Source organism: Carex rostrata, chromosome 32 (assembly GCF_964058835.1).
Source record: "Carex rostrata chromosome 32, lpCarRost1.2, whole genome shotgun sequence".
Taxonomy (NCBI): Eukaryota; Viridiplantae; Streptophyta; class Magnoliopsida; order Poales; family Cyperaceae; genus Carex; species Carex rostrata.
The window spans coordinates 762,875-790,670 of NC_135949.1; the positions used below are offsets into that span (position 1 = coordinate 762,875).

Sequence of the window (27,796 nt, forward strand, 5' to 3'; positions counted from 1 at the left end):
AAACGATCAACTCTAGCCGCCTCTCCTTCTTCGACTACATTTCGTCACTTTTAATGTTTTCGCCTCTACCTCCTCGAGAGGAGAAAATAATGAGGGAGTGAGAGGGAGCCGAGCCAATTGGAGTTGAGAGCGCAATACTGTCAGAGTTCAGACATAGAATCCTCATTTTTATTGGAGTGCTACAGTGAGTAGATTCGGGTGGACAGAATGCGGCAACGGTCAAAAGAGTGGATTAGGTCGTGAAACGAGATAGGATTCTTATTATGAGTATATATAAGTAAGATTACAAGAGTAGACTTAGAAATTTAGAGAGTGATTAAGAATAAAGGAATAGAATTAGAAATTAGAATCACTTGACTTATTGTAAATACAGTTTTTTTATTAATCAAATTATTGAGAGATATTAAAGCCACTACCTTTATAAAAAATAATAATCGTCAAATTTCGAACCGTTAAAAAGATTACTTCATATAGTGTGAAACAAACACCAAATATCATCCACATTTGTATGGCATAGGAACCATACAAATCTTGCTTAAAATATTTATATTATTTATATAATCCACATTTATTAAGTTTAACGGATTTTGGTTGGGAGATGGGCTGTTTAGCTTTGACTCTGGCTTACCAACAACCGAATTCGCATCCTCTGCATTAACTCAAACTTTGAGATAATACACAACGAATATTAATGGGGCCTGGTCTGGTGCATTCTACTTTTTGCCGGATTAGCCCTGATCCTGATCGGACGGCCGAGATGAATTAACTCAAAGTTTGAGTTGATGCAGAGGATACTGATTTGCTACAGCCTGGATACCTAACTGCTAAACTAATTAAGCCGAGGTGGACCCACATGCAGATGTCTGATTTTCTATGGCGCTGTCTTATGGTACTTTCCAGTGCCAAGTCCATGTCAGCTGCCTGATGGAGCAAAATTAGATTAACATATTTTTTTTTAAAAAGTATATATAAGATTGGTTAAAATATCCAATTTCAATGATTTTAACCTAAGAATATGAGTACAATTCATCGAGTAAAATATCCAATTTTTTATGATTTGTTTTTGTCCTTATTCGGTATGTTTTTAATATAAATGACTCATTGAAGACTCGTTACACATTACTTGCGAAGCATTGAATCTTTTAATGAATAATTAGATTTTTCTTTTCTTTTCTCGCTAAATAACGAAATGCAAGTAAAAATATGCATATTTAGTGCTGTCATGCTTTAATTTTATTCGGTACCATTGATTGATTTTTTTTTTAATTATTTACTCGTGTTTGCTTGTTTTTAATTACCAATTATTTAAATGAAAATTAGTATTTTAGATTTTATTATGATGTCAATGTTTTGATTTTATTCTCTATGAAACGCTCCATTTCATTTTCAAGTTTCAACCATAACATATAAGGGTTTATATTTGATATTTTGAATAAATTTAATATTTTATACTATTTTTTATATTTCTTTATCTAATACTACGTGGGTCCACATCTTCCAAACTCAATATTTTAGTACAAAATTAAGTGGTCAAAAAACAAATGCATTAAATGACTTGTAAAAATTTTTTGGCCGCTTGACTTTGTATTAAAGGAATTTTAAAATTTTGCATGTACATACATCTTCATGACTCATGAAGTATATAAGTTTTAACAGTTTAAATTCGTTGTTTGAAGGCAATCCGATAGATTTTTGAGCATAGCACACGCTGGTTTTGCTCATAATAATAATAATATAATAATTATTATAATAAAAACTATTATTATTATCAATATTATAATGATGTTAAGAATGATAAGAATTTGCCTGATTCTATAATCAATAAAATTACATCTAAATAATAAATAATATGAAGCATGCACATGGTGAGCACACAAATATTTCGCAAATTAAATAATAGCTTATATTTGGAATATCATGTCGATCTACAATTCTACATATACACACAGATATTAAGTTTTAGCTTCAGATTTGGAGTGTAGCTCTCTGCTCTCTAGGGTTTTTATTAAATCTAAATCTACAGTGGTACACTGGTACTACAGTATTTTGACAGCTCACTCTCACCAAAAAAAATCTAGATCTTGAGCATGCACTTGAAATAGGGTGCAACTTTCTTTTCTACTATCCCACTAATTAATAATTATATAGCTGTCATTACATGTAATCCAAACCAATTAATTAATGTAACAAGATTGGGTTTCTTGATAAAGGATACAAACACAATCCGAACTTAAACAGCATCAAATCCGATTCGGTTCTGATAACACTGGTAATTAAGAATTAGGTACCAATCGATAATAGAGCGGTAGCACAGTTGGTTAGGAGAAAATATACTAATACCGTGGAACCTTCTCTCACGACTTCACATAGGTCAAGATGATCTCTATATTAAAATGTATTTAGAAATCAAATTGTATATCTTCCGGATTATTTTTAATATTTTTTAAATAGATATAAAATTATAATTTTTGAATAGTCCAAAATCTATCTTAAAAATATAATAAATAATTTTCAAAAACTATAAAATATGGTCTATAGACACATTTTAATATAAAAATTATATTGAGTAGTTCCAATTAAATATTTATATTTTGAAAATAAAATAAAAATGTAGAATATGAGTGAAATAAAAAATAATAAATCATTTTAATCCTACTCCATATTGAATGACCGCTAAAATAGTTGCTAATTTTCAATAAGTTGACGCACTTTCAGTTTCTCTTTTATTTAATCCTACTCATCTTTTTTTAATAAATCCTTAAAAAAATAATAACATGACCAGTTACCTCTGGTGACGCAATAATTAAAGTCACAGCTTGTTATTCGTCACGTTTTTTATAAATCAAACGATTATATATTATTTCTTAAATATTGTACATGCTACTTAATTAATTATTAGAAGGAGATCCTGGCAGCAGAAATTGTTTTGCGCTTCTACATATTACCCTTCTAAAAGAAAATTATTTGTAAAGAATTATTCTAATTAATTAAATGTACGTATATAGTTTCTGTTCTAATTTTTTTTTTTTAAAAGTTGTTTGTTATGAGTCGGGTTGTTATGACATTGTGATGTTATTTCAGTCGTAGTGACACGACTTGTGTGTTGCGTGATGTATTTTTCTTCAATTAAAAATGAGATGTCACTACACATCACGTAAACTGGCGCGTTACATCACTTGACACGTTAAGTGATTAATTTTCCAACATTATTTCTTTAATTTCATTTATATTACAATGTTTCTTATTTTTTACAAATTTTTTAAATAAATTTTCTATAAACTAATTTTAAATCTAAAAAAATAATTAAGTATCATTAGTAATGTCACACGCATTTATGTTATTTTTATAATGACAATGGATATGCTATATATATGCACACAAGGCCATCTAATCAAATCTCACATATTACACCTCAATTTTATATTAACAATATTTTTGCTCCAATATAAATTGTACAAAATTTATAGTTAGTGCATAATAACACAAATCCATATCACCCAAGTTACCTTATTTTTTTTTAGTTTTAATCAAGTCCATCCGTCAAATACTAGTACGAATTTTAAAGAGACCCCATCGGCTGTATTGAAATGAATTCTGATCGGATGGTCCAGATTAAAACTCAAATAGTGGTATATACCACCGATTTCATTGAAATCAAAAACCATAACATATCGGATATGGTACCCAAAATAGATACCAAAATCAAATATGTCAAGTCTAATGACACCCCAGCTGTCATATTTTCTGTGACAAAAATAATTTTCTATAGCATTATAGTTGTATAGTAGCTGTTTATATGATATAATTGTCAATTATATGATGTAAACATGCATAATGCACCGCCACACCATGCATGCATTATGCATATATAGCATCAGACAAAACAAACATGACCTACACAACAGCTTGAGTTGTGATCACTTAATGCTAAGATATATATTTGTTATATATCCATATATATTTAGTACGCCAGATCACTGAGAAAATTGCACCTATCAAATTTGAGCCAACTCAAAAGGAATGTTTGGCGTCACAGATGCATACATAAATAATAATAAGCTAACAGCATCAGTATATATATATATAGCCATGTGATCATAACATGACTACATTATTATTGTCAATTATATATCTTCACTGGTCTCCCTGTTTTTCTCAAAAGGGGTGATTTCAGTTATACCCTTCAAAAAATTGAAATTACGTATTTCTCCCTCTAAAATTCATAATATCATATATATTTACCTTTCTAATTCCAAAAACTCACAAAGTTGTCTAATTTATTGCATTTTCTAATAAAATTCATTTAAATTTATAAACTACCCATTTATGCTATATTAAAAAATAAAAATATGTAATATGTGTAAGAAAAATATTCAGTCTTCTAATTGATTGGTTTTTGAGGACATATGGTTCATTTATCTACTCGTGATGCATACACAATGTCATTTAGACACGCTTGTGTGTGCATTGCAAGTTAGAAAATAAATCATTTGCCCTTACAACTGGCCAATTAGAAGGTTGGACATTTAAACATGCTACATATTTTTATATTTTTGTAAGGGAAGGTAAAATAGTTGTTTTATAAATTTAAAATGAGTTTTAACATAAAAGACAATAAATTGAGTAAAGTTCATGTGTTTTGTAAATTTTAGAAGGGTAAATTTGATATTATACAAAAAAAATCCCCCTTTTGAGAAATTGTTCTTTTTGTAGTGTCTTTAAATTTATAGGAATATAAAAGAGAATGATTAGCTTCCATCTTAATTTCAGTTGTAATAGGTTTTTTTTAATTTCTTTTTTTGAGTTCAATTACCATCTACTTTATTTATGACACCGTTCTTGAAAGTGTGACAAGAATATTTAATATTCATCCCAGATTGTCTCAAATTTACCTAAATTTTCAAATCATAAAGTTATGTGTACTAAATTAAGTAATTAAGGAAATGTTTTCCAGCTTCAAAATATAATTTTCATCTTTTAAGGATATATGAAGATATGATGTACTTTATTCTTCCTTTTACAATGATAACGGTGATTAAAAATGTCAATCTTTTTTAAGTTCATAAAATGTTTATCAGTTATTTCTTATATTTCTCCTAATTATTATGGGAAAATCATAACAAATATATATTTATTTTGATAATTTTAAAATATATATCAATTCAAATAAGCATGGAATTTAATAATTAAATTTTAGTTAGTATAATATATATTTATTTTGATAATTTTAAAATATATATCAATTCAAATAAGCATGGAATTTAATAATTAAATTTTAGTTAGTATATGTTGTATGCATTGCCAATATCAGCTGATTTTACGGCGTTAAATTTCAATTTTTGAGATTTAAAAGGTCGACCGCTTAGTTCAATCTACATATCCAAATCTCATAATTAACAATAACAAACTTTTCATCTTTAGGTTTTTCACTATTTTTCCAATATGAAAAATAAAACCATTCCCATTAGACAGTCTAATATTTAAAAATCAATGATTTTCTTATATAAAAAATGGTAAAAGTTAAAAAGTGTAACGGACACGTTGATCAGAAAATTGGAAAGAAGCTGAGCCGACGACAGCACTAAATCTCGCTCATCCATTTTGCGCATCCCACATGCTTCATATTTTGTTATCTCCGAACTTCCCGCCATAGTGACAATTGATTAATTCGGATTCAGTACGACAGAGTCAATATTTCGTAATTTAAGAATAATTCAGGTATAATTTGAAATTATTTAGATTAGAGATTTTAGTCTCACAAGAGAGAAAAAATAATAAGGCATTCGGTTTGCCATCACAGAAAACACTAATTATTTGCAATAATTCGCGAATTTTGTGACTATGTGTCCCGCACGGCACAATAAATTTTTTTTTATGAGATAAGGCACAAGATCTCAACACTGTAATATAAAAATAATAATAATGAAGCCAGAAGATAAATACAATGGAACAAAATATTTGAAATAAGATACAATTATATAATTATTTTAAACACAAGCATATTTTTTAAATATTTTTTTTAAGATCTTTTGGATGAACAAACAACAAATCATGAACACTACCAAATTTATTTTCTAACAAACAAACAACATTACATTTTTTTTTTTTTTTGGAGGAAAGGCTAGAAGGCCGTTTCATATTAATTAATGAAACAAAGTTAATTACAAACCACATATGCAACATAACCAAAAGCATAGTAAAAGTCTAAACGGCAACATAATCAAAAGCATATTAAAAGTCTAATTAACAATATATGCTTCAGTGTTCTGGTGCAGGGGCATCCTCAATTGCAAGCATCTGGTCTTCTGCTTCCTCTTAGACACTCTCCCTGTCCCTGTTCAGTATTCAACCAAGGAAATAATTAATAAGCAAGATAATATTTCTAGCTGATTTTGGTGTACTTTGTCTAAATATAATTTCATTCCTATGTTTTCAAATAGTCCAACATATTGCACTGTACACTAAAAGAAATCCTTCTCTAACAGTTTGTGGCAATGAAAGACCAAATTGTACAATGTCTGCACAAGAATCCCAATGATCAAAGCATGTGTTGTTGTGTTTGACCTACCTAGAACAGTATCTCTTGAATTTTAGGACATTTAAGAAATAAATGGTCTACATTCTCTGAAGCACAAGAACATAAAAACACAGTGGGGGTCTCCTGTCCATTTTTTTCTAATCAAGGTATCTTTGGTAAGAATTCTATGAGAATGTACAAACCACATAAAAATTCTGATTTTGGGGGCTACATGCAAAGTCCACCATAGGACAGGTTGTGTCACTTGGATTCCTCTGATATTTAAGAATTTGTACAAAGATTTAACACTGAACCTCCCTGTGGTTTCCCACCTCCAATTCAGCTTGTCATGCAAATGTGTAAAGGATACTGTGCTGAGGATATACAACATTTCAGTCCAATTAATCTTGTTGATTAACCCTTGGGGGTGGTACACAATCTATAAATTTATGACACCATTATCATCTTTATTTATGACACCGTCCTTGAAAGTGTGACAAGAATATTTAATATTGTCTCAGATTGTCTCAATTTTACTTAAATTTTCAAATCATAAAGTTATGTGTACTAAATTAAGACAGTCTAATATTTAAAAATCAATAATTTTTTTTTATAAAAATGGTAAAAGTTAAAAAGTGTAAATTTTGATTTCCTATAATTAAAATTTGATCGTCCGTTTCAATCTCAAAAATTAATATTTAAAACTATAATACCGTGCAAATGGAATAAACTGTTGTTTTTTTTTTTTTTTTTAAACAATATAGCCCCTCAAATTATCCCTAAACTGAATTCTAGCTACAGAATCACTCCAAATTTTTATTTGTACCATAATCAGAAAATAATAATAATAATAATAATAAACCAAAACACCCTAGATTTCGGGGATTTCCATTTTTACCCCGGCTGCACAACCAATATGTGGCCCATTTATGGGGAGGGGGGGGGGGGGGGGGGGGGGGGGGGCGTATATTAACTTAGAGGTCCCCCAAAAGCAAAAAAAAATGCACTGTAATATTGAATATATTTAACTTTTGGGAGACCTCTAAGCCATTTGCGCCCCCCCCCCCCCCCCCCCCCCCCCCCCCCCCATAAATGGGCCGTAGCTTGGCTGTGCATCCCGGGTAAATATGAAAATTCCCGAAATCTAGAGTTTTTGGTTTATTTTTATTTTGTCTACTATGGTATTTAAAAAAATTCGGCAGAATCAGAAACCACATATAGAAATATTACCCTGCCAATAAGACATTTTCAAAAAATAAAAAGCTGAACATGATCTTTAATTGTATTTAAAACATTTACTAATTATTACATAACCTCTCATGAGATCATGAGAGAAATGACTTTCAAGCTGAGGTTGGTTACCAATTAAGTACAGAAATATGCAAGTTTATATTATCTTCTGGCAACTGTACACTGGCAAAATTGATTCACAGAAATTTAAATGTTAGATCAATTGAAAACAATGATACTTGTGAATTTCTATTAACCTCACATATCCAGGAAGAGCCTGAAACATCATTGACAGCATAACTTGTCAGTTTATGCTAATTACAATTTAACCCAAAAATCTTTTTCTTTTCAAATTTGAACTAATGTTTTTTTCTCTGAAAGAAATTCAAGGATATCCTAAATGCCATGCACTACTTTTGAGCAATCCTGTGTTAACTAAACTAATATCTTACAGCTCTACTAATTGGCAACTAATGTTCTCAGGTGAGAGGAATTCGTAAGGAAAAAAAAATGTGTCTAGTGAAGAGGAAAATATATTTAATTGTTATCAGGCAAGAGGAATCAAGATTGCTGTGTGTTGCTTGTTACTTGGTAAAAAATTTCGACTTTATTTGCGATATATGGAAATAGTTAATCTGTTGCTATGCATGTAATTTGATATTTCTTGTGTAAGGAATAATCATTTTTTTTTTAAAAAAAGGCATGCTTGTCACATATACTCTAAAAGAGCAAAAAAAAAAAGAAAAAAAAGAGGGGGCACCCATAATCTGTCTATATACTGTACATTGTACAAGAGAATGTACTGGTAAGTGGTACATACTTAGGTATGGACACAGAGGTCTCTTTTTTAGGTATATTGACATCTGTTAATTGCATGGGCATGGTTATTTGAGAGAGAGAGAGAGATGATGATGAGATATTGAGATGGCCTCGAAAGGATTTGTTGTTTCTGGAGAGGTTAGTTATACTGGTATTGACTGCTGGTAAAACTATCCCAACTGCTGTATTCACAATATGGAATTATAGCACCAAATTAATGTAGGATCATAATTAAGATCTTTGCATAAACCAAAAGAAAATTATAATAGATATTTCAAAATCTCCTTTCTCAAATAACAAACCGTGCACACGCACCGAATTTATTCTGACAAACAAAAAAGATATTAGATTGAAATATTATTCTAGTTCAATTTTCTGGCAATAGTCTGCATAAATTCACAAAAATTATTATCTTGATAATCTTGACAATCAATGGCGTAGGCATCATGGACCACGGGTAGGCAATCGCCTACCCCTGAATTTTAATAATTACATATAAATATGTATAAAATTAGATAATTGTCTATCTCTATTTCAGTTCATTGCCTACCCTGCTGCGATTCTCTTCTAGTTGTGGCTTGATTCAGTCTTTTTCGTATCAATTTTGAATTTAACAAAAATGAGTTTTGTTAATTTGAAAAGAAAGTGAACGGAGACTCTTTAAAGAAGAAAGATTATTGAATACTTCTTTCTAAATAGATTTGATGTATTGGTCTATTAAGTATAAAAATAGTAATAATTATTGATTCACAGAGAACCAAGAGCATTTTGAAAATATTTGAGCATTAACATTCAATCCAGACCATTGTAACTCGCTATTTAACGATTTTAATATACAATGAATCCATTTATTTTTAAACTATCGCAAAAATTATTTTAATCACAAAATATAGTAAAAAGAAATAATTTTTAACCTTATTTTTTCATCAAATTGTTTAGAAATAAAAAAATATATATTTTTTTAAGAAAGGGAGTGCTCACAATTTAAATTTTTATTAAAAATAATAACTATTTTTTATAATTTGTTTTTTGTCTACTCCTGATAAAAATTCTGGGTACGCCACTGTTGACAATAATATATCAAATCAATTTAAACATGTTGATAATCTTGACTCTATACCAAGGAAATTTTACCTTTTCCTTGAACAGATGAAACAAGGAAAAAGAGAATTAAATTAAGCAGGAAATAGTGAGTTGAGCAACTTGAGATATGACATTCTTGCGCAGTATTTTCACCTTGAATTTTTTTAATTTTCTTCTCTGAGAATTTTTGTTTTATTTATGAGTTTTTATAGATCACATTAATTGTAACAGCGAATCTTCTTTTTTACTTTTTTGTTTTTCTGATTTGCTTTGATCCATTTAATTACTGCTTTATATTTATATTTTGCCAGAATGAGAATGAAATATATCATTCTCCGGTTTTCATCCTCCGTGATTTTTTTTACTCTTTTGATGATGCAAAATTATAGGTTATTTTTAAAATTTTCTTTTTTGGAGGGTGTTTTAATAAAAATGGCCTTGAGAGGATGCGAATTCGGCAAGGCAATTGCGGAGCCAACAACAGCACTAAATCTCGCACATCCATGCATTTTTGTGCAGCCCACATGCTTTCATATTTTGTTTTGTGCTAATCTAATTCCATGCAGAACGCGTGCTAACCGACACATCAACCATTATTTGAATTTTTATAGAGGTTCTTGTAGTTCGAATTTCACGTACGAGTGCTAACCGACACATGAAACATATTTTTTAAGATGTTTGGATGAACAAACAACAAATCATGCGAACGTACCAAATTTATTTTCTAACAAACAAACAACATATATATTAGATTAATTGAAACATTTCTAGTTCCACCTTGGTACTGTCAGACATTTCGAGGGGCAATATTTTCTGATTGAGCAGGGCAGCAGCAATCGAGAGCACCGCTATTTAACAGTTTACAATACCCATATTGCGCCACCCCTCTCTCTCTCTCTCTCCTCTCAAAAAACAAAGGTCATTGCAGTTGTTCCTCGTGCAATTTATACTGTCCTGACAGTATTCTGCATTTAGAAAAAAAAAAATTTATTTTGACAATTTTGACAATAATTTATCAAATTAATTTAAACATGATGATAATTGAATCCCTCTTCTTGGGCCTATATATTTTTTGAACAATTGTGAAATTAGGGATTTTTTTTTTCAATAGCGTTTTTAAAAATTTTAATGGAACAAGCACTATACGTGGGGAAGCTATATAAAAAGACTTTTAAATGTGGAGAAAATCATACTTTTAAATGTGGACAAAATTGTAGGAATAATGGCATTTTTATTTGTTTGTAATTAATTAATAGTTTGTTCGATTATAGAGTGGCGTTTTATTTTATTAGTGAATTTAAGATTGACTCAGCTCAAATTATTTGTCGAGTCTTTCACTTGTTTGTATTTATGATGAAATGATGATAAAAATTCAGGTGGTCTATGAGCAACTAAGAGCTTCAAATTAACAAAAAAAATTGATCTATATGGGGCTCATAGTAGGGAGGAGCCGATCGAGTTCAAACTTTGTTTGACTTGATTCGATTCGGCTCTTTGACAGCCTCAGCCTCAGCCTCAGACGCATGTTTCTCACCGAGATTGTTGCAAGATAATAATCGGGCGGCCCATAATTCCCTACAACAACATTGAACTTTTTCAGTCTGTTTTAGTACTGCGCAAGGCGTAACGGGTTCTTGGAAGTAAGAAATGGGTTAAAAATCGAGTTAAAGCATTTCTCGCAACTAATGTTGCCGCAGAAGATCAGAAAAAAAAAAACAGAGTCAAGCACATTGGAACTCGTATCCTCTGCATTAACTCAAAAAATAATCGTTTGAATTACTGCATCTGGACCGTTCGATTTTCTTTAATATCCGTACGAATTAGATCTGCACTAATATTAAAGAGCCCATGTGTTATAGACGAAGGATCGGATTGGCTCCGTTTTGAATCAGACGGTTGAGATGTATTAACTCAAAAGATGCTCTTTTGAGTTAATGCAGACGATGCGGACTCAGCATATTGGGCCCACAAGCATCTCCTACGGGCTGAAATCATATCCCCTCAGGCCTCAGGTTACGGACTGAGTATGGTTGAATCAGACAGTTCCAAATTGTTCTTTTTAATTTGGCACGAATCTCAAAGCAAAAATAATATTGCCTTATGTGTCTCCCAAGTCCCAAGCAAGCACCGGCTGAGAATAAATCTGAGCTGTCCGTTTCAATTGTGTTCAGTCATGTTTCTTTCTAGCTTCCTCTATATCTGTACTATGGAGCATTTCCAACCGTGTTATCTTCTTTATCTTCACCAATGCAGCAGCAGTAGAGTCCGCATCGTCTGCATTAACTCCAAGAGCATATTTTGAGTTAATACATATCGGCCATCCCTCGCTATCAACCTATGAATCTATACATGAAGTACCTTAGTGTTTTTCCTAATTCCTTTCAGATTTAGGTTGCCACAATCTATACATGGAGTAATATAATTTTATTGATTGCATTAGAGCATCTACATCCCTGAAACTCTTGGAGTTTCTAAATAACTGTTAACTAATTTTTAGAAATTTTATCTCTGAAAGTTTATAAACCCTCACATCCCTGAAACTCAAAATTAGAGTTTCTTAATTGCCACATCAGCAAATAAATTACAAGAGAAAAGAATTTCAGCGAATTATTTGGCCACGTCAGAGTTTATAAACGGTTTCTTACTAAAAGAAACTTTGGAGCAAGGTTGCTAAATAAGAAACCCATCTGCATCTCTGAAACTGGTTTAGAAACTGCCACATCAGATTAGAAACTCAAAGAGTTTCAGGGATGTAGATGCTCTTAGCATTTAATTTTGGTGGGACTTTTGTTGCTTTTAATGCGCTTTTATGGATAGAATTGTGAGAACCAGCAAATCTTTTTCTTTACATTTGCTCTTTACTACATTTATTCATGACACAACAGTTGGCATGTATTTATTTTTTTAAAGGAGGCATTTAATAAAAATATTTATAGGTCATCAATTACGATTTTAAGTGAAATAATTCAGAGTTTACTCTCACAATCATGAAAGTAAATACATAACAAAAGTACAAAAAATAAAAATATTTGAACCAAACAATATAAAATTAAGTGATCAAACTAACTACTATGCAACATATAATAATTAATAAGTACAATTCCGAATTAAAAAAAAAATCAGTAAGATCTGAAATTCATCATTCAATATAGTATAAGTATAATTCGAAATATTTTACTTGTTTATAATCAATTTTAAAGTTTATTAAAGAAAACAAATTTTATGAAAAATTCTAGATTCATTCATAAAATTCTTAGAAATTAGCGAGCAATTTATGAATAATTTGTGAATCCTAATTCAGAAATGCACTAAAAACAAATAATTCACAAATTTTGTTTTTAGATTAGTAGTTTCCGTTTGAGTGCATTTCCATATTCTATTTTTAAGTCTTTCAATCCAATTAGTTTGTGTACACATTATTTTTATTCTAGTTCCTCATTTGATACTTTCAAATGAAGTTCTAAATCAGTATTTGTTTCAAAATTTTGCAAACGTCACCAGCTCGGCCCAATTGGCCCAATTAAAACCCTTTGATCTAAAAATATTTAAAATTTCATTTTTAAATAAATTATGGGCCCAACATGCCTAACCGAAGCCTATCATTCTTTCCTCCCTTTTTTCTTTTCAGAAAAGGTAGGTTATGACTTATGTGCACAATTCCTCTGTTTTGTATTCAAGCCCCTCCAGTAAGAGTTATTTCTGCATTTTACTTTAGAGCCCTAAGAAATCTACAATTTTAGAAAGAACCCTTATCTCCAGTAATGACAGAATCACATCCACCACTATTTAGATTATCATTCCATGAAACTGAAATTAAACTTTCGTGCATGATCTATTCCCAAAGCATAGATGAATCTTTCAATTCAAAACTTGGAGAAAAAACAGAAGAGAAGCTCTTATTTATCTATTTATTTATTTATTTATCAGTTGCAGCAGCAGTTGAGATACGTGGCTCCGCTATACGAACAAAAGCCACCTTGAAAGCGATTTCTTTGGATGCAGTACCTTTCGCAGTAATCTGTCGTGCAATTCGGTAGCTGCTCACAGTCTGCATTCATTCATTCATTCATTAGTACCCGTTGTAATTAAATATATCACAAGGAAAACTTATTGACAAATAAAACTTACCTCCATGAACAGATGAGACGAAAATGGCGAAGAGAGTCAAAACGAGGACAAGTTTATTGATCGATTTGAGCCAACCCATTTTGCACAATATTTTCTCCATGAATCTTTTTTCTTTTTTTGTATGTGTTTTTACTTTTTATAGATGACGCAAAGAGATCAATTAGCAAATCTTGTTCAAGATTTGTTTTTAAGAACATTAATTTCTTTCCTGTTTTTTCTGAATGAGAGAATATTTTTTACTTCGCTTTCTTAATTTTTCTCCAGATCAACATGTTGAAATAACAGCACTGAGGCTCAATCCCACTTTAGTAATTAAATCAAGAATATTCTATAAACTTCAACAAGTGTCTAAGCCGACTAATACAAAGTCATATTCGGTAGTTTAAAGAAAGTTCTAAAAACTAATATTATAATAAGAGGTCTAATTATACTCTCTTTTTTGTGACTATATTTTGACTATTGAATTTTTGTAGCCAAAAAAATTCAAAAAAATTGTAAAATTTGATCTGCAAGCACATTTTAAGTTTTTAACATATTCATCATGTTGAACGGTTTGAATTGACTGTTTGGACTTTAAAAATATAATATAATTTGATATTACAAAAAAAAAAGCGTAATTCCCTCCTTTTATAATATTATGTATGTATAAACATGTATAATCTAGAATTTGTCCTAACCGACATTGAGTGATATAAATAGATAATAGAAGTTCTTGTATGAGTGTCCGTGATTGTGCAAGGAACAAAATAGAGTGAGAAGTAAGAAATATATCAAAGTATATATTGTATTTATAAACTCCTCTCTTTTAATTACCATCTCTTATCTGAGTGAATATTCAACACAACATATATGTTCTCAATTTTTAGGTAATTTTAGTGATTAATGAAATGAAAAAGCGATTAGAAGTTTTACTCTTTGTTGTTGCTAAATTATTTTATTTTCTTAAATTGTCAAGTACGTAACTTAACAAAATAGAGTTAAAAACGCTATAGCGTGCTATTTAGAATACTGATATTAAGTATGTATAAATTTTGATACTGATCAGACGGTTCTTTCTTATGTATTGGCCTTAATGTGGTTTGACGCCCATCGATTTAGAAAAAAAAAAAAAATTCTAATGATAGATGTTCTTTGTCCTTCTCTTGTTCAAATTAAGTACCATGATTTCAATCCCATTTAAAATGAAGTTCTGTGATTTTTAATATATATAGGACAAATATGTCATTTGTTTATTATATATATTTTGTGCAATTTAGTACATATTTCTTCTGATTTGTTTTGGAACATCTAGTTACTGCTTTCTATATATATTTGTCGCAATTTACTGCGTTAAAAATCGAGTAAAAGCATAGCTTCCTCCATATATATCTGTAGTGTGGAGCATTTCCAAGCGTGTTATTTTGTTTGTTGATCTTGAGCAATGCAGGAGCAGTAGGGAATTAGGGATCATCACTGCCTATGAACTTAACAAGCCCTGGAGGGCAAAAAGGACTATTCTATTCGAATCCGGACCAATTCGGTCTGAGCCTCTGAGGTGCATGGAGCGCACATGATCCCTTTAATCTGAAATTTTGGTGGGGCTTTTGTTGCTTTTAATGCGCATTTATGGATACAAGTTGTGAGAACCAGCAAATCTTTTTCTTTTTCTTTACATTTGCATGTTCTCCTCTACTTATAGTATCCAGACCAATTTCTTATTATCTCGGCCCAGAAGAAAGTAGTAAAAGCACAGCCCACAATTCCTTCACATCTCCCCTTCCTTTCTAAACCGACAAAGTCTATTCCTCCATTTCTCCCTTCTTCCAGCACTCAGCACAGAATCGCCGCAGGAGAAGAATTAGGATTCTCTTCGTTCATTCTCTTTTCTTCTTATTCTAGTTTGGATCTCTCTCTCTCTCTCTCTCTCTCTCTCTCTCTCTTAATTTTGAGGCTAGGGTTTGCTAATTAGGTCATATTCTGTGCTTTTTTGTGTGTTTGTCAATAATTTGTTCTTTTCTGTGGTAAATTGTTCAATTTGGATGCTTTAGACTTGAGATATACCGCAAGGTAGCTAGGTTGTGTTGTGCACAGCTTTAGAATTAACCTCCACATATTTTGTTGCCAAAGAATTCATATGAAGCTATCTTATAGTACACGAATCTTACCGTACATTTAATTAGTGGCTGTATAAAGCTGCTGTTCCTAACTGCTTGTTAAATTCATATTTCGGGTATGTTTGGTTGGGTTGGAATAGGCTATTTTTGAGGTAGGCTATTCGGAATAGCCTATTCCATGTTTGGTTGGGGGTGAATAGCTAGAATAGGAAATCCAACTCGTTTATCTTATTAGAATAGCCATTTCTTGTGGTATGTTTGGTTGCAAAACAAGAATAGTTAGAATAACTCTTTTGATGTTTGTTTCTTATAATAGCCAAATCCCATTTTTTGTAAGAATAGACTAGGCTAATAAGACAAACAAGTTGGATTCCAAATTCTATTTATTCGAACTCACCCAAATGTAGAATAGGCTATTCCAAATAGCCTAACCTCAAGAATAGCCTATTCTCAACCCAACCAAACATACACATACAAAAAGTGGAATTTGGCTATTCTAATAAGACAAACACCAAAAGAGTGGCTGGATAATTTTGATAACCGAATTGCAATATTTTAATGCAGGGAGAAAGAGACTATCACATAAGAAGTAATAAAAATCAAATGGATTTAGCACGTTATGTGATTTCTAAAGATTGTGCTCCTAATGTTGTGACCTACAACACTCTTATAGATGGGTTTTGTAAAAAAGGTGAAATGGAGAAGGCAATGGATGTTCTTGTGGACATGGAGCATTTGAAAAGGCTTAAGCCTGATGTCGCAATCTACAACACTCTTATAGATGGGTTTTGTAAAAAAGGTGAAATGGAGAAGGCAATGGATGTTCTTGTGGACATGGAGCATTTGAAAAGGCTTAAGCCTAATGTCACAATCTACAACACTCTTATAGATGGGTTTTGTAAAAAAGGTGAAATGGAGAAGGCAATGGATGTTCTTGTGGACATGGAGCATTTGAAAAGGCTTAAGCCGGATGTCACAATCTACAACACTCTTATAGATGGGTTTTGTAAAAAAGGTGAAATGGAGAAGGCAATGGATGTTCTTGTGGACATGGAGCATTTGAAAAGGCTTAAGCCGGATGTCACAATCTACAACACTCTTATAGATGGGTTTTGTAAAAAAGGTGAAATGGAGAAGGCAATGGATGTTCTTGTGGACATGGAGCATTTGAAAAGGCTTAAGCCGGATGTCACAATCTACAACACTCTTATAGATGGGTTTTGTAAAAAAGGTGAAATGGAGAAGGCAATGGATGTTCTTGTGGACATGGAGTATTTGAAAAGGCTTAAGCCGGATGTCACAATCTACAACACTCTTATAGATGGGTTTTGTAAAAAAGGTGAAATGGAGAAGGCAATGGATGTTCTTGTGGACATGGAGTATTTGAAAAGGCTTAAGCCGGATGTCACAATCTACAACACTCTTATAGATGGGTTTTGTAAAAAAGGTGAAATGGAGAAGGCAATGGATGTTCTTGTGGACATGGAGTATTTGAAAAGGCTTAAGCCGGATGTCACAATCTACAACACTCTTATAGATGGGTTTTGTAAAAAAGGTGAAATGGAGAAGGCAATGGATGTTCTTGTGGACATGGAGTATTTGAAAAGGCTTAAGCCGGATGTCACAATCTACAACACTCTTATAGATGGGTTTTGTAAAAAAGGTGAAATGAAGAAGGCAATGGATGTTCTTGTGGACATGGAGTATTTGAAAAGGCTTAAGCCGGATGTCACAATCTACAACACTCTTATAGATGGGTTTGTTAAAATGGGTGAAATGGATAAGGCAATGGATTTTGTGCATGACATGATTTCTAAAGGGATTGAGCCGGATGAGGTGACATATAGCATTCTAAAGGCCTTTGTTGAGCCTGATGTCCTCTTAAAAATAGGTGGGCTGTGCAAGTAACATGAAACTAATTGAAAACGTGGTGGAACTGCCGTGTTGTGGCTGGTTTGTTTGTTTAATAGGAACATATATAGTTGTGCTATTTTCTTAATTGTTGTGTAGATTAATGTACTCATTATTATTATGGTTAACTTTTTCTTGCTATTTAAAAGCTTTTAAGCATCGTTTTAAATTCCTTGCCGCTTTTATTGATTTATTTTGGTCTTGTGTTTTTACATAATTCTGCTGCCTGAATAGAATGTTTTTTCAGATTTTTTTTTTTCAAAATTTTGTACTAATTTTGTTCTTGTGGTTTTACCTGTTCATTTATTATTTAAACAGGTAGACTAATAGGCTAACTGGTATCAGGTGCATGTAAACTAGATATGCATGAGAATGTAATTGGTTTGATGCAATACAGTAAAACTTAGCATGTGAAAAATGGTGGAACATATATGTGTACATTAGGGCAATGCTGAAATGCAAATATATATAAACAAATTTATTGAAAATAAAATAATTGTTGTTGTCTATGTTGCATCCTTGGGAGTGCATGCAAAGTATTTTATCAGGAGACTTAGAAGCTAATGAACAAATGGGTGTTAAGCATTGTGAAGAGTTCTTCTAATTAAATGGAGAACATAGAACCATTTCACTAATTGTTTCACTGTTATTACTAGATCTGAACTGGAGGTAGCTTGCTGGTATTTACTTCTATTTAAAATAGATATCAAGTCAGGAGATTAAATGAGAAGCTAAGAAACTTGAGAAGGTAAGAAAGAGAGAATAACTGGGCGTCAAGTATTAATTGTGAAGACTTTTTCTAGTTCTTTTTATTCTTGTTTCCACTTAAATTCTAAATCAGGAGTAGAACTTGGTGAACTCAAGTCTAAAATTCGTCAAATCGTCTTCAAATAACGAATCTGAACTGTTGAATCCCGTCTACCTTACAAGTAATACGTCTACATGTGAAAATTTTTAATTTTGAAATTAATTTTGCATAGAGTTAAGTGGTCAAAAAACGTTCAAAAAATGAATGTATTAAAATTAATTTATTAACCTTCTAATTTTGACCGCTTGACTTTATACTAAATTAATTTAAATGTTTAAAATTTTCACATGTAGACGCATCACTCGTAAGTTAGGTAGATTTCAACAGTTCAGATTCGTCATTTGAAGTCAATTTAACATTTTTTTTACTTGAGTTTACCAAGTCCTTAGTTGAACTTAAGAGCACCAAATCAGTATTTGTTTGTAAATTTTGCAAACCTCACCAGCTCGGTCCAATTGACCAAATTAAAACCCTTTGATCTAAAATTATTTCAAATTTCATTTAAATAAATTCTGGCCCAACATGCCTAACCAAAGCCTATCATTTTCCCCCCTTTTTTTTTTCAGGAAAGGGGGTGGGTTATGTGCACAATTCCTCTGTTTTGTATTCAAGCCCCTCCAGTAAGAGTTATTTCTGCATTTTACTTTAGAGCCCTAAGAAATCTACAATTTTAGAAAGAGCCCTTATCATTCAAACCGGACTAGTAATAACAGAATCACATCCACCACTATTTAGATTATCTTTCCATGAAACTCAAATTAAACTTTCATGCATGATCTATTCCCAAACCATAGATGAATCTTTCAATTCAAAACTTGGAGAAAAAACAGAAGGTAATTTTCTTGACAATCAAGCAGGCTCCCAAATACTTGGAGAAAAAACAGAAGAGAATTGTTGGCAACTTGTTTTAGCAGAAGCTGAAAAATGCTAAACATCCAAGCTTGATATTGTTCAAGGAATTTATCAGTTGCAGCAGCAGTTGAGATACGTGCCTCCGCTATACGAACAAAAACCACCTTGAAACCGGTTTTTTTGGATGCAGTACCTTTCGCAGTAATCTGTCGTGCAATTCGGTAGCTGCTCACAATCTGCACTCATTCATTGGTACCCGTTGTAAATATATGACAAGCAAAAGTTTAGTGCAAATTTGGACAGGTTTGCTGCCAATTTGGTGCAAACAAAGGGTTTAATGTTCATCCAACTATAATCACTTCACTTGGAAATAAAAATTACCTCCATGAACAGATGAGACGAAAATGGCAAAGAGAGTCAAAACGAGGAGAAGTTCATTGATCGATTTGAGCAAACCCATTTTGCACAATATTTTCTCCATGAATCTTCTTTTTTTCCTTGTATGTGTTTTTATAGATAACACAAAGTGAATTAGCAAATCCTGTTCGAGATTTGTTTTTAAGAACATTAGTTACTACATCAATTTCTTTCCTGTTTTTCTCAATGAGAGAATATTTTTTACTTGGCTTTCTTTCTTCAATAAATTTTCCTCCAAATCAACATATATTCTCTTTTTTAGGTAATTTTTGTGATTAATGAAATTAAAAAAAAAAGCAATTAGAAGTTTAACTCCTTATTTATTGTTGTTGCTAAATTCTTTTATTTTTTTTAAATAGTCAGGTATGCAACTTAACAAAATAAGATGAATACCTTTTTTTTAGAATTTGAAAGAAAATGAACTCCCTCAATTTAGGTAAATTGGATTTTGTTCAAAGTTTTTTGAAGAAATTTTTGTCACACATTGGAGGTGCAACAATTCTACCACGTCTATTTACTATTCAATATACGTAACACAAAATCTGGATCTTTTGTATTCATTGCCAATAACATCCATTATATATATATATATATAGAGAGAGAGAGAGAGAGTGTGACTAATATGCATTTGGTAGCATATGGGCCAATATGCATACGGTTCAAATTTGAAATTTCAAAATTCAAAAAGTCGATCTGAACCGTTCATCTTGCTCTCCATATTAATATGTGCTTTGAGACCAAATTTTACATTTTTCTGAATTTTTTTTACTATTTATTAAGCCACTTTGAAAATTGCTGATCCAACGGTGGCTTAACAAAACAGTAAAATTAGCAGCCACCATTGGATCAGCAATTTTCAAAGTGGCTTAATAAATAGTAAAAAATTCAGAAAAATGTAAAATTTGGTCTCCAAGCACATATTAATATGGAGAACAAGATGAACGGTTCAGATCAACTTTTTGGATTTTGAAATTTCAAATTTGGACCGTATGGATATCGGCCCATATGCTACCGAATACATATTAGTCACTCTCTCTCTCTCTCTCTCTCTCTCTCTCTATATATATATATATATATATATATATATATATATATATATATATATATATATATATATTGGCCACATCCCAAATAATTAACAAAAATTACCTGACATGTATAGTGGATGATGCTAGAGAAATATTATCTCTATCATGTCAGATAAAATAAATCCAAATTTCATATCTTTAGGTGGCCCTGCTGTAAATTATAACCCGGAAGCGTTTCTCTGACTTCACATAATAAATCTATAACCCACAAGGAAAAACAAGTGAGAAATAATAAACTATTTCTTAGTGTTGATTGCTACTCAGATTATTGAATTCGAAGGAAATCATATTCAGAATAAAATCACTACACGAGAAACATACAGTTCATTTTATAATGACGAATGCAAATGCTCAATAACAATATTCAATTGAACAACAAAAATTACATAAATAAATCAGAATTCTAATAAATGGTTTGGGTCAAAATCTTTAAACCATAAAGTTTGGTAACGTTTGGGACCTAATCTTTACAATCACTAAGTCTGATAACGTTTGGTTTCTTAACTTTACAATTTCTAGTTTGGTAACACTGACAGATATCATAACATGTATCTGTCGTGTCAAGGCTTATACCGTTCTAACTATCCAGACAATTTATTAACATAACCAATACGAAAACAATATTTTAATACTGTCATTATCGGAAAGAAAATCAATGATAAGATAGTTACCATAATTCATTAGTCTTATAGTCACAATTCACTTTTACTCAGTATCCCCTACCCAACTGGTACTGGGTTCAGTTGGGGTCATTCACCATATGAGCATAAGGGTCATAGAGTAAAGCCTAGTAGTTAGTTAGACTTTACGATATAATAATTATTTTTCTCTACTATATGGAGGTTTAAGGATTTCAGTATTCAATATTCATTCAATTCAATCACTATGGTCTCAATCCATTTGCAATAAGAATCAACCATACGAGAAATCATATCAATATGACACTCAACAGATTTACCTGTAATTCAATTTCAATTGTATTGGGCTGTGCATATGATGCAATAGTTCAATCGATGCAGTGAATCAAATATTCAAAATGCACATCGAGTTACGATTTAATTTCTAGTCATGAATCTCAGACTACTCTAATAACCTCGCACCTGATATCGTAGGGCAACAGGTGAGGTCGCTAGCAGTCTAATCCTTCTTGACAGTCTCATCAATCTTTGTCATAATTATGCCTATGTTAACAATAATATATACATTCTAATCAATACTTATAATTAATTTCAATGTCTTATAATGCCCTGTAATACCAATTAAAATTTTGTGCATATAATTAGATATTTTATAAACCACCTCAACCCATTTTAAATGCTCACTAATTATTTAAATTCAATTTCGGTCCAATAGTTCATATTGGGTCCAATTTCATTGATTATAAATCCAACAGTCCAATTATCCAAATAAATCAAGGTTCAAGCCTGAATCCAATTCCAATTTCACATTTCCTTCTTCTTTTATCCATAGTTTCATTTCTTCTTTAATATTTATATGTTTAAATATCTGTGCCAAGGCCCCTCTGACAGTTTAATTTACCAACTCCTAGTATTTTTGCAAATTCAACCTTTTACTTTGAATTTCTTTACAATCACGACACTGAAAATTATATAGGCATACAAGTAACTGAATTCATCTGGAACCGATAGGTACCAGTTTTCAGATTATACCGAACACCACGCAAACCACTTATTAACATATTAGAAAACAATTAAATAGTCGTACACAGTAAGTTGTTCGTACCAAAAAGGTACAACTAGAGATGAGTTCTAAACCAAAGATCCAAGAATCAAATCACCAATGTAACATTGGTACGGCCTAGGTATCTCAACCAAAACCAACATAAGTAAATTAAGCACCACCATAATTATATGGTTCATATTCGATTACATAACACATAAAAAAAAGAGAGGCCTTAGGCAATTCAAATTAAACAAGTTTTCTGTTAATTTGAACAAGATCTTAACTTTATATTATTTAACTTGATTAATCAATTCCCAACTTTCAAACAAGACTTTCTAATTCAATTTACAGCAAAATCAACCAAATCAGGTGAAGGAGAAATGATAATTGAGACAGAGGAATACCAAATAATTGCACTAGTTGCACTAAGAGAATAGAAGCACACCCATCCAGTGATTTAATCACAATCTCAACCAACCAACTCCTCTGTTTTCTTTTCTTTTCTTTTCCAATTTTATTTTATCTATGTTTTTCTTTTTCTTTTTGCCTGTTTCTTGTTATTTATTTTTCTTTCATTTACGGGAGAGAGAGAAGGAATCACTTTAATTAAAGGAGAATAAGTAGGTGGTGTCTCACTCAACACTGGCCGCGTGGCATAGTGCCATCTGTTCATCACTTTCATTTTTTTTTATATCTTAAGTTTGTATTGTTCTTTATATTCAATCTTAAGTTTGTATTGTTCTTATATTCAATCTTCAAAGAATGGTACACCGTGGTATTTTAGGAAAGAAAAGAAAGAGATAAATATGGAAACAAAAACGTGGGTCCCACATATCATTTAAAAACTTCACTTTGCAATTCAACCTTAAAATCTCTATGTTTCAAAAATTAGTCCATATGTAGCCAATTATTAATTCTTATTATATTCATGATTTCTTAATTTGCTAATAACTTCTATCTTATTTACACTATTCCGATTGATATCTTATATCTACAATCTATTAAATTTTCCATTTCGTACTTTAAACATTTCTTAATATTTTAGAATTATTATTAATAGCATATATTTATACCAATCAATTTCACAGAAATTCATGTCAAATTAACTTAGTCATCATTATTAATCAGTTCTGAAAAATGATATTTTCATTTTAAATGTTACTTACTGAGAAATATATTCAGACAATTCGTATATTATTTTCAGTTATTAATTTCATTATATATATTTTGCATAATGTTACAAGTTTTTACCTGTGTATTGGCCTTAATTTGGTTTGACGCCTATCGATTTAGAAAAAAAAAAAATCTAATAATAGATGTTCTTTCTCTTTCTCCTGTTCAAAGTACCATAATTTCAATCTCATTAAAAGTGAAGTTGTGATTTTTAATATGGGAGCACCTAGCTATCCCCCCGTAATAATTCCTTATTCATCTCCCAATCAGTAACTATTTGAATAACTACTAACTATCTAGAGGGACCACTTACTATTTGAGGACCACTTAATATTTGAAAGATTTTACAACTGACGTGCGCAAGTATTCATATATAATGCATCAAGTATTCACCTTTAACACATTAAGTATTCATCCCTAAGATATCAAGTATTTAAAAAAAAAAACTGGACACGTTTTTAGAGGTGGTTTTTTTTCTCCGTTCAATCTAATCAATATTTCTGACGATCGGTGAGAAATTTTGCAAATCTAAAACCACAAATATTTTCTACATAATTTTATCTTTCAAATGAGATCCATGATGACATACTTTCGAGTTGTTCGTTGCACAAGTATTCATCCCTCATCGAGAAAGTATTCATCCTTGTTGTGCAAGTGTAAATATAAAAAACTAGATACATCACTCATTCATCTTTTACACGTTTTTAGAGGTGGTTTTTTTTCACCGTTCAATCTAACCAATATTTCTGACGATCTGTGAGAAATTTTGCAAATCTAAAACCACGAATGTTTTCTACACAATTTTATCTTTCAAATGAAATTAATGATGACATACTTTCAAGTTGTCCGTTGCAAAGTATTCATATCTCGTCACGTAAGTATTCATACCTCATCGAGAAAGTATTCATCTTCGTCGTGCAAGTGTAAAAAAAAAAAAATGGACACATCACTTATCCATATACGTTTCACTGTCGAAACAAAAATAATCTATCAAAGTTTACAGATCATGTAATTGAAATGTTACAAAATAGAGAACAAAAATAATATTTAAAATAAACAAAACATACTTCATTGAAGTATTCATACATATACGTTGAAGTATTCATATATAAGATATCAAGTATTCATCCATATACGTTGAAGTATTCATACATAAGACATCAAGTATTCATTCATACATCTCTTTGAGCCCTTATTTCAGAAACGAGGCGACACATTCTAAGGCCTGGTTAATAAACCATTCACCACACAATTCGCTGAGGATTAAGATTTTAGAGAGTTAGGCCCAAACAAAAAGCCGGTTGCTCAGCCCCACCCCAAGCCAAGCTATTTTTTTTCAAGTTTAATAGAAAGTATTCGCACATATGAATTGATGTGTGAATATTTACATTGTAGAGCATTTTATTTCAACATATTGTTAAATAAATGTACTTTGTTACAAATCTCTTTTTGAAAATTGATGAAATTAACATGTAATATGGGAAGTATTCACACATATACTTCTGGGAAGTATTCATACATATACGTTGAAGTATTCATACCTAAGATATCTAACATTCGTACATATACTTTGAACTATTCATACCTAAAATATCAAGTATTCACACATACATATTGAATTATTCATATCTAAGATATCAAGTATTAATAACTAAAATATTAAGTAGTCATGCCTCTATTTTTTTCAAAATTTTATTTTTCTGTCATTTCTTAGTACTTAGTACGCATTGGCCTAATTCACTATTAATGAAGCTTTGTTCTTTGCAAATAACTCAGTACTTGAAACTTTAGTCTTTGCTAGACGAGTAATACAACCTTCGATCAAACAAGTATATCAAGTATTCATATCAAACAAATCAAGTATTTACATTGTACAAATTAAAAATGTACACCTCATACAACATAAAGTACATTTTGTCTTATGCCTATTATATCAGGTATTCATATTAAAACTATCAAGTATTCACACCTCAAAAATAAAATATGTACACCTTATAAACAGAAATACACTAATTTTTGAATTCTAAAGAACACATGAACAATACAGATGGCACCAAAACCACATGGAAAATGATGTCTCAAGTCAGTGGCATCATTTTGAACAAACGTTACAAGATATTTGGGTTCAGTTTCAGCTCATTTCCTCAAAGCAATCATCAGATCCTCATTCGGTTCCTCTGACAAGAGAGGAAATTGTCACATACAAATAATTGAAAATTGCACTTGATACATATAGTGCATCTCACTAAATTCCTTGATGGCCATACCAATCGTACCAAATTATTAACAAATAAGATAATAATAGATGAGGGGTGTAACCATAAGTATCTTTGTCTTCAGCACCTTGCGTAGTTTTTTTTTCCTTTCATCCTCTACAGATCAACACCTGCTTGGAAGTAGTATAAGAGATCACAATGTATAATAACTATCAAATCTAAAAAAAAAGCAAAATTAAATAGAGAAGCTACCACTTGATCTATAGCACAAACATGCAACATTCAGCAAGAAAAACGAGAAGCTTAAAAGTCCAATGTCTAAGGTAAGCCTTAATTAAACAATTAACCAAAAGAAATCATGTCAAAACTATGTTGAACTAGTTTATGTACACCAGTACTGTTCATTCCCCTATCTCTAGGGTTAAATGTCAATAATCACCAAAAATTCCCTCTGATATAGTGAATAACACTCCAATGAAACTATGTTGGCATATCATGCGTACAAATTGTAATAAAGTCTCTGATTAATCAACTTTTTTCTCTTATTTAGATTAGTTGCAAGCTTCTTACCAGATTGATCAAACGGATCAATCAACTCTTTTCTCTTATATCTTTCGTTATTGATTCAATGTCTGACAAGCATGAAGCAAAATTCAAAGGAAGTCTCTGATTAATTTCTAATCTGAAAAAACCTTTTCATTAATTCAGATTTACCTCTGATTTCAATAACCAGTACCAAATCTGTGCAAAATAGTGATTTGATACTAGAGAATTTGCAAAATCAACAAGATCGTCTTCTAATCACATAGAATCAGTACCTTGACCTCTACCTTCCTTTCCTCTGCACTTCTCGCTCAGGCTAGAAAGTTTGAAGCTGATCCAGACAGATCGGGTCCGTGTTTTCCACCTTCAGACCGAAGATAGTGATTCAAGAGGCAGATCGACTCATCAGCGCCCGAGCCGGAGACCGAGGTGAGAGGAGCGGAGGAGGCAGAGAGGAGTGAGACGCTGAGCCAGAGACGAAGGAGGGTGGAGAAGTCAGAGGGCTCCGATGGAGAAAGTGGGAGAAGATCGTCAGCGGGGGAGCTAGCGGTGGAGTAGAGACGGCAGAGCGTGATGTGATTTTGGAGAAAAAGAAGGAATTTGATTTTGCTACGACTTTGAGAGAGGGGATTGTACGAGCGAGATTGCTACGATTTTGCGTTTGACAGTTATGCGCGTTGCCTGGAGTTGACGGGGGACAGAACGGGGGATGAAAGCACGGGGAAGATATAATTACCCTTTTAATATAGGACAAATATACCATTTGTTTATTATTTTATTCCCAAGTTCCAATTTAAATAAAGTTGTTTTAACTAAAAGGGATATATCAATAAAAATTAGATTTGATGGAGAAATAATTAGGTTTATTATTTGAATGGAGAAATATCTAAATATATAAAAGTGTTTAACTCATGATTGTGCAGCTAATTTTTCCTTGACAAATGAAGAATAGCGTCAGAATAGTACTATTTAAATTTATTGGGTATTTTGTGCTATTCTGCACTATTCTAACTTGGTAATTTTGTATTCTATATTTACAAATTAGTTTTTATCATCAACAAAAGTTGCAACCTATCTAATTCCATCTTTTTATTGTGTAATTCATGAGTGCTTCCAAATAAAAAATATTTATTACCTTTCTAACAATAAAAATGGTTACACTTGCGAATTGCGTCGACACAAAAAAAAAAAGTTATTTTTTTTCTAAAAAAAAATATAAAAAAGGGATCACTTGC

The 27,796-nt window shown here is 31.4% G+C and overlaps 1 protein-coding gene across 1 annotated transcript; it reads left to right on the forward strand.

Annotated features, from left to right (window-relative positions):
• Window positions 1-15,519: 15,519 nt before the first annotated feature.
• LOC144547709 (uncharacterized) lies at window positions 15,520-17,953 on the forward strand. Its single transcript, XM_078296410.1, has 2 exons — window positions 15,520-15,654; window positions 16,435-17,953. The coding sequence occupies exon 2, from the start codon at window positions 16,474-16,476 to the stop codon at window positions 17,776-17,778; it is 1,305 nt and encodes a 434-aa protein (XP_078152536.1). The 5' UTR covers window positions 15,520-15,654; window positions 16,435-16,473; the 3' UTR covers window positions 17,779-17,953.
• Window positions 17,954-27,796: the final 9,843 nt, after the last annotated feature.